At 45.1% G+C, this 8,199-nt stretch overlaps 1 protein-coding gene across 5 annotated transcripts in view; it reads right to left on the bottom strand.

Moving 5' to 3' along the window:
• The window catches only part of CNIH4 (cornichon family AMPA receptor auxiliary protein 4), a 49,932-nt gene that overhangs the window by 20,482 nt on the left and 21,251 nt on the right, over positions 1-8,199 (bottom strand). Inside the window, exons 1-2 of one of the 5 annotated variants that reach the window (XM_017526398.2) lie at positions 6,511-6,685; positions 574-642 (exon numbers count right to left, since the gene is read on the bottom strand). The exons of 1 other annotated variant lie outside the window; for it this stretch is intronic. In XM_017526398.2, coding sequence (XP_017381887.1) covers positions 574-642; positions 6,511-6,579 — 138 coding nt within the window. In that variant the 5' untranslated portion in view covers positions 6,580-6,685. Of the gene's footprint in view, positions 1-573; positions 643-4,362; positions 4,383-6,510; positions 6,733-8,199 lie in introns of those variants that run through there. 3 more of the 5 variants (XM_017526401.2, XM_037737726.1, XM_017526400.2) reach the window with 3 other exon arrangements.

Raw genomic sequence — 8,199 nt, 5'->3', positions numbered from 1 at the left:
AAAAAAAAAAAAAACAAAAACAAAAAAGATTAATTAGGCATGGTGGTGTGTGCCTGTAGTCCCAGCTATTTAGAAGGCTGAAGCAGATCATTTGAACCTAGGAATTCAAGAATAGCCTGAGCATCACTGGAAGACCCTGTCTCTCAAAAAATAAATGAATTGAGTCATACATTACAAAAAAAAAAAATCAATTTCTCAGTAAACCACCCAAGAAAGGTCTTCCTTCATTGAACCAAAGACAGACTGAGCTTTTTTCCATGAGTGGGAGGAGGAGTTCCAACACAGACAACAAAAACAATTACCCTCATATGAACCTTTCCCTACTCTGAGGAAAGTTGCTGTCCACTGTAAACCAGGGCCAAACAACATGTTGAGAAACAAAATTTCAACGCAGATCTTCTGGTCAAATTTCATGATCTAAAATATTATAAAACACAGCAGTTCTTCAGATTTCCAATGAATAAGAGACAACCTGTACTCTAAAATCAAAAATCCTTATATTATCTATAACGATCTTAAACATGGAAAATGAACTGGCGTCAATGCCAGAAAATGAGCAAAGAAATGTCTTACCTTGTTTAATTTCGAGCAACATGATCTAGCGTTAATGTAATCACATTCTAAATCAGACAATGTAATTATCTGATGATTAAGATAAGGAATTATTACATTTCTTTTATAATAACTAAGTATTTAAGTTTCAGAAAGCAATTCCAGTTACAAGGCAGAATTAGATTTGACTTGGAAAAAAAATGAGTTCTCTAAAGTTTGCTCATTAGACAACTCAATTTTCCCATTTATGTTCATTCAACAAATTATTTTTACAAGATAATCCTATTTTGCTCAAATCTAATCTGACCCAACCAGAACATTTAGTTTGAGTTCCTCAAATGTAGAACAATGGCTATAAACAAATGGAAAATATCCCAGTACTTTGGGAATTTGAGGCAGGAGGGTCACCTGAAGCCAGGGGTTCAAGATCAGCCTAGGCAACACAGCAAGTCTCCATCTCTGTTGCCCAGGCTGGAGTGCAGTGGTGCAGTTTCAATGCACTGCAACCTCCTCCTCCTGGGTTCAAGCAATTCTTGTGCCTCAGCCTCCAAGTAGCTAGAATTATAGGCATGCACCACCACACCCAGCTAATTTTTTGTATTTTTAATAGAGACGGGGTTTCACTATGTTAGCCAGGCTGGTCTCGAGCTCCTGGCTTCAAGTGATTCATTCACCTCACCCCCATCTCTACAATTTTTTTGTTTTTTTGAGATGGAATTTTGCTCTTGTTGACCAGACTAGAGTGCAACAGTGTGATCTTGGCTCACTACAACCTCTGTCTACTAGGTTCGAGCGATTCTCCTGCCTCAGTCTCCCAAGTAACTGGGATTACAGGAATGCAGCACCACACCCAGCTAATTTTTTTTGTATTTTTGCTAGAGACGGGGTTTCTCCATGTTGGTCAGGCTTGTCTCGAGCTCCCGACCTCAGGTTATCTACCCACCTTGGTATCCCAAAGTGCTGGGATTACAGGTGTGAGCTACCATACCTGGCCAATTTTTTTTTTTTTTTTTTTTTGATTAGCCGGGCATGAGTACCTGTAGTGCTATTAGTAGCAGTAGTGCTAGGCTTAGGCAGCAAGATGCCTAGAGCCCAGGATTCGTATTACACTGAGCTATAATCATACCAGTATGCTCCAGTCTGAGCAGCAGAGTGAGACCCTTCTCTAATTAAAAAAAAACAAAAAACCTATAAAAATATTTTAGGCCAGAGATGGTGGCTCACAACTATAGTCCCAGCACTTTGGGAGGCCAAAGAGGGCACATCACTTGAGCCCAAGAGTTCAAAACCAACCTGGGCTTCATGGCAAGACCCCATCTCTACGAAAAATACAAAAATTAGCTGGGTGTGATGGCACACGCCTGTAATCCCAGCTACTTGGAAGGCTCAGATGGGAAGATCACTTGAGCCCAGGAGGGCTAGGCTGAAGTGAGCTATGACCACACCACGGCACTACAGCCCAGATGACAGAGCAAGACCCTATCTCAAATAAATAAATAAAATATTCTTAAACCCTGAATTGCTACCAGGTGTTGTGGCTCATGCCTGTAATCCCAACACTTTGGGGAGGCTGAAGCGGCGGATCACCTGAAGTCAGGAGTTCAAGACTAACCTGGCCAACATGGCAAACTGTCTCCTCTAAAATACAAAATTTAGCTGGGCATGGTGGTGGGCACCTGAGTCCCAGGTACTAAGGAGGCTGAGGCAGGAGAATCACTTGAATCCAGGAGGTGGAGGGTACAGTGAGCTGAGATTGCTCCATTGCACTCCAGCCTCGGCAACAGAGCGAGACTCCATCTCAAAAGAAAAAAAACCCATGAATTTCAAATAGGAGAAAAATTATGTTCATGATATATCCATAAAATGTCTCTGAAGACTTAAGAAGATGTGAATAGGCCAGGGGTAGTGGCTACTGCCTGTAATCCCAGCACTTTGGGAGGGTGAGGCAGGCGGATCACCTGAGGCTGGGAGTCTGAGACCAGCCTGATCAACTTGGAGAAACCCCGTCTCTACTAAAAATACAAAAAATTGGCCGGGCGCGGTGGCTCAAGCCTGTAATCCCAGCACTTTGGGAGGCCAAGGCGGGTGGATCACGAGGTCAGGAGATCAAGACCATCCTGGTCAACATGGTGAAACCCCATCTCTACTAAAACTACAAAAAATTAGCTGGGTATGATGGCGCGTGTCTGTAGTCCCAGCTACTCAGGAGGCTGAGGCAGGAGAATTGCCTGAACTCAGGAGGCGGAGGTTGCAGTGAGCCAAGATCGCGCCATTGCACTCCAGCCTGGGTAACAAGAGCGAAACTCCGTCTCAAAAAAAAAAAAAAAATTAATATTAGTACAGGCATAGTGGTGCATGCCTGTAATCCCAGCATCTCGGGAGGCTGAAGCAGGAAAATTGCTTGAGCCTGGGAGATGGAGGTGACAGTGAGCTGAGATCACACCACTGCACTCCAGCCTGGTGACAGAGCATGACTCCATTTCAAAAAAAAAAAAGCCAGCCTGGCCAACATGGCAAAACCCCATCTCTACTACAAATATAAAAATTAGCCAGACATGGTGCGAGGCACCTGTAATCCCAGCTACTCAGGAGGCTGAGACAGGAGGATCCCTTGAACAGGAGGCAGAGGTTGCAGTAAGCCAAAATCACACCACTTGTACTTCAGCCTGGGTGATGAGCGAGAATTTGTCTCCAAAAATAAAAATAAAAAGAAGGCCCGGTGCAGTGGCTCACACCTGCAATCCCAGCATTTTGGGAGGCCAAGGTGGGTGGATCACGAGGTGAGGAGTTCAAGACCAGCCTGGCCAACATAGGGAAACCGTGTCTCTACTAAAAATACAAAAATTAGCCGGGTGTGGTGGCGCATGCCTGTAGTCCCAGCTGCTTGGGAGGCTGAGGCAGGAGAATCGCTTAAACCCAGGAGGCCAAAGTTGCAGTGAACCAAGATTGTGCTACTTTACTCCAGCCTGGGCAACACAGCAAGACTCTGTCTCAAAAAATATAAATAAATAAATTAATTAATAATAAATAAATAAATAAAAATCAAACTCATCACTTCCTCCACAAATTGATCTTCCTCCAATTTTTTTTTACTTCTGTTACTGACACAAGTATCATTTGCCCAGGGTCAAAATATGGAAAGCTATCTCTGCCTTCTGTTTCATACATCATAATCAATCATTAGTAGGTCCTAAGCAATCATTTCTTCTGAATACTACTCACATATTCCCTTCTTTCACCTGCCCACAACTAGCACTCTATCTGAAATCCAGATTACCCTACCCCCTGTTGTTTTATCTTCCAATCTGTCTTGTTTCCAACCCATTCTGCTGATTCATCTTCCTAATAAACTACTGAAAATAAAATTTTTCAGTGGCTCTCTATTGCCTGCTGGATAAAAGTGAAAGACCTCCCTCCAACCCTTAACATTCAAGCCCTCCCTCCAAAATCTGATGTAATCCTGTCTTTCCAACCTAGCCTTTTACTGCCACCAAAATCAACCATGTGCTCCAGATGGTCTATTCATTAGCTGTCACCCAGAAATGCACAAACATACCTGTCTCTGCACCTTTGCTCTTGCCAGTGTCTGATTTCCAATAGTCACCTCTTTCCCTTTCTGTAGATTTTGTCCACAGTTCAAAGTCCAAGAAAACTCTTATATCCTATATGAAGTCTACCCTGATCATTTTCCACTTCCTATCCCTAATACTAAGTTAGTGCAACTATCCTAAAATACAGAATATGCTGAATTTCATCAAAACACCCCCTAATGTACTTTAATGTAAGGTGTAAGTCAAACATTTCACCTACCATTTCTCTATATGCATAAATTGATGTAAACCAGGGCTATTTCAAATTGTCAAGCCTGGCTTTCCAAACTGCAAAAAGACAAAATCCAGTTTCATTTCTGAGTGTAAGCTCTAGTTCAGGGGTGTCCAATCTTTTGGCTTCCCTAGGTCACACTGGAAGAAGAATTGTCTTGGACCATGCATAAAATACACTAACACTAATGACAGCTGATGAGCTTTAAAAAAAAAAAAAATCACCAAAAAACATCATAATGTTTTAAGAAAGTTTACAAATTTGTGTCGGGCCACATTCAAAGCTGTCCTGGGCCACATGCGGCCTGGGGGCCATGGGTCAAACAAACTTGCTCTAATTCCTTATATCACAAGAGGGGCATAGGTCATCAAAATTTAAGCAAGTGATGCTGTCCTTTCAATCAGCTCCCTAAACCTAATAAAACTCAGAAATCTTGTTAGAAATCCTCAAAGTACAAACTGCTGCTCAACTGGGGAGGAAGGGAACACGAAGTCAGAGCAATTTTTTTTTTTTTTTTTTTTTGAGACAGAGTCTTGCTCTGATGTCCAGGCTGGAGTACAGTGGCCAGATCTTGGCTCACTGCAACCTCCACCTAATGGGTTCAAGCAATTCTCCTGTCTCAGCCTCCTGAGTAGCTGGGATTACAGGCATGTGCCACCACGCCCAGCTAATTTTTGTATTTTTTGTAGAGAAAGGGTTTCACCATGTTGGTCATGCTGGTCTTGAACTCCTGACATCGTGATCTGCCCGCCTCGGCCTCCCAAAGTGCTGGGATTACAGGCGTGAGCCACCGCACCCGGCAGGCAGAGCAATATTTACTGAACATTAGCTATGGGGCAGGCATTGTGCTAGGGTGCTCAGCAACATTCTCATTATGCATATCTAGCAAATAAACATTTCCCATTTTAAAGATCATAAAACTGAGGCTAAGGGAAATAATGTGCATAGCAAAGAACTAGCTGAGCAGGGAAACCTGATTCCAAATTTTGTCCCTTTCCACTACAACAGGTTGCCAGTCCACAATAAAGTATGAAGCTGCACTGAACATACACTCTGTACAACTATCCTAAAGCCCGAATGCTCTAGCAAACAAATGGTTTAATCCGATCAGAAACAGGTACATGGCATTTCCAAGAATCGAAGATGAAATGCCGAGCTCCTCATACGTTTTTTTCTATCTTGTATTTAATTACTTAAAACTGGATTGTGCAATATAACATTGGGTAACAACTAAGACTAGATGCTTCGTCAAGAGCTGGGAAGAGTTGTAGCCGACATGGCTACTGCAGTGCTACATTCAACAACCATTTATTGCACTGGAAAATACAGCTTGAATAATGTAACGTGTACAGCTACAGAAAATACTTAAGTCTTAACATGGATCGATAGAAAAAATGTTAAAGCTGAGAGCTGGGAATTACAGCACGTGTAGTTATTGAATTTACAGATCTGCAACCGCTGGAGACAATCAAAATAATCACTTCGTAGATAGTTGTTAAAATAACTCCTTTCCAACACTACGAAGCGACACAGTAAGGGAAGCAACTTTGCTCCTCTGGCAAATGAGTCAACTCCTAGATGAGAAAGGTACCTGCAAGTACCAACACCCGCAAGAACAAAAGGGCGGGTGCCGGGGGCGTTGCCCGAGGAACAAGAGGAGGCAAATCGCCCGCACTCGTCCCGGCACCCGAGTGTCGCACGCGACCGCCCTGGGGAACCCCAGTATCCGACGAAGAGCACGGCGCGGGGACTGTCCCAGGAAAACGGCGACCCTTCTCTCCCGAGGGCGGTCGTGCCTCCGGCAGGGCTGGTCCGCAAGCCGCTGAAACCGGCGGAGCGCAGGCAAGCAGGCCGAGCCGGGGCGCGCCCAGAGAGGCCCACTCGGACCCGGGTAAGGAGCGGCCGGCGACCCAGGCAGGGCAGGCGGGTGCAGGGCAGCAGGGCCCACCGGGTAGGGCGGCCGGCCTTTCCTCCCTGCCTCCGGTCCCGCGCCACTGCTCCGGCCGAGCCAGCTCCCAGGGAGCGCACGCCCGCCGCTGGGCGCCTCCTCGTCCCACACACCTGCCCGGGTTCCCAACTGGCCCACCCTCAGCCCTGTCCCCCGGCAAGGCCCTTGCCCGCCTCAGGCAAGGATACGAAGTAGACCGAGAGGAAGATGAGCGCGCAACAATCAAGGAGAGAAAAGACAAACACCACCGCCTCCATCCTCCTCCTCCGTCGCCGCCGCTCCTTCCGTCAAACCCGCTCGGATGCCCCGACCCGCCCCGATAGGCCCTTACCCGGCTGGCGGGGGCGTGTGGTCCTCGAACCCGGAGCGGCATGCCGGGAGTTGTAGTCCATGTTTTAAAACTCCACGGCCCTAATTCTGACGCATGCTGGAAATTGTAGTTCATTAGTACAAGTACGTATCAAAGAGGTGGGCAGGGCCTCGGCCAAAAATACGATTATTTCCAGAAATGGTGACAAGCAATTTGTCAACAAGTATTTACTCACACTTTTCTTTTAAAGAACTGGGGTCCTGCTTTGTCACCCAGGCTGGAGTGCAGTGGGGTGATAGAGTTCACTGCAACCTCGAATTCCTGGGCTTAAGCAATTCTCCCACCTCTGCTTCCCGACATGCCCAGCTAATTTTATTTTATTTTATTATTTCTTATTTTATTTTTATTTATTTATTTATTTATTTTGAGACGGCGTTTCACTTTTGTTACCCAGGCTGGAGTGCAATGGCATGATATCGGCTCACTGCAACCTCCATCTCCTGAGTTCAAGCAATTCTCCTGCCTCAGCCTCCCGAGAAGCCGGGACTACAGGCATGCGCCACCAAGCCCAGCTAATTTTTGTATTTTTAGTAGAGACGGGGTTTCACCATGTTGACCAGGATGGTCTCCATCTCTTGACCTCATGATCCACCCGTCTCGGCCCACCAAAATGCTGGGATTATAGGTGTGAGCCACCACGCCTGGCCTTCTTATTTTATTCTTTGAGACAGGGTCTCACTGTCGCTCAGGCTAGAGTGCAGTGGCATGGTCACAGCTCACTGCAGCCTCTACCTTCTGGGCTCAGGTGATCCTCCCACCGCAGCCTCCTGAGTACCTGGGATTATAGGTGCACACCACCAGGCCTGGCTAATTTTTTGTACTTTTAATAGAGATGGAGTTTTTTTTTGCCATCTTGCCCAGGCTGGACTCAAACTCCTACGCTCAAGCGATCTGCCCGCCTCAGCCTCCCACAGTGCTGGGATTACAAGCCTGAGCCACTGCACCAGGCTCTACTGAACACTTAATCTGGATATCCAGTAGAATGTATTTGCCATGTGTATAATTTTCTTTAGAGTCGGCTCTAGAACCATGGCATTCCCTGACTTGGGATTTGTAAGGAGTTTTCATCTCTAAGCACAAATCTAATCTAATGCTCCTGCTTGACAGTTGCGATTTGCCCTTCCCTTCCTGATGTCAGTTTCTTCAGAGATTTCACAGTCCTTTGTTTATCCTCTCCTACAGCAATGTTTCTCTCCTCTCTAGATTTTAAGATCTTTAAAAAGTGAGTATGATGTCTTACTCATCCATTCCTTCATTTAACAAATACAGTAGCACACCTTATTTGCAGGGGCTGCTTTCCGAGACCCCAAGTTGATGCCTGACACGGTGGATAGTACCAAACTCTATGTGTACTATGTTTTTTCCTATACATACATACCTATGATAAAGCTTAATTTATAAATCAGGCACAGTAGGAGATTAACAAGTAATAAAATAGAACAATTATACCGTAATATAAGTTATGTAAATGTGGTCTGTCTCAAAACATCTTTTTTTTTTTTTTTTT

The sequence above is a fragment of the Cebus imitator genome, unplaced genomic scaffold (genome assembly GCF_001604975.1).
Source record: "Cebus imitator isolate Cc_AM_T3 unplaced genomic scaffold, Cebus_imitator-1.0 Scaffold42, whole genome shotgun sequence".
NCBI lineage: Eukaryota > Metazoa > Chordata > Mammalia > Primates > Cebidae > Cebus > Cebus imitator.
The sequence above is the reverse complement of the archived record's forward strand: the minus strand, read 5'-3'. Positions and strand labels throughout refer to the sequence as shown.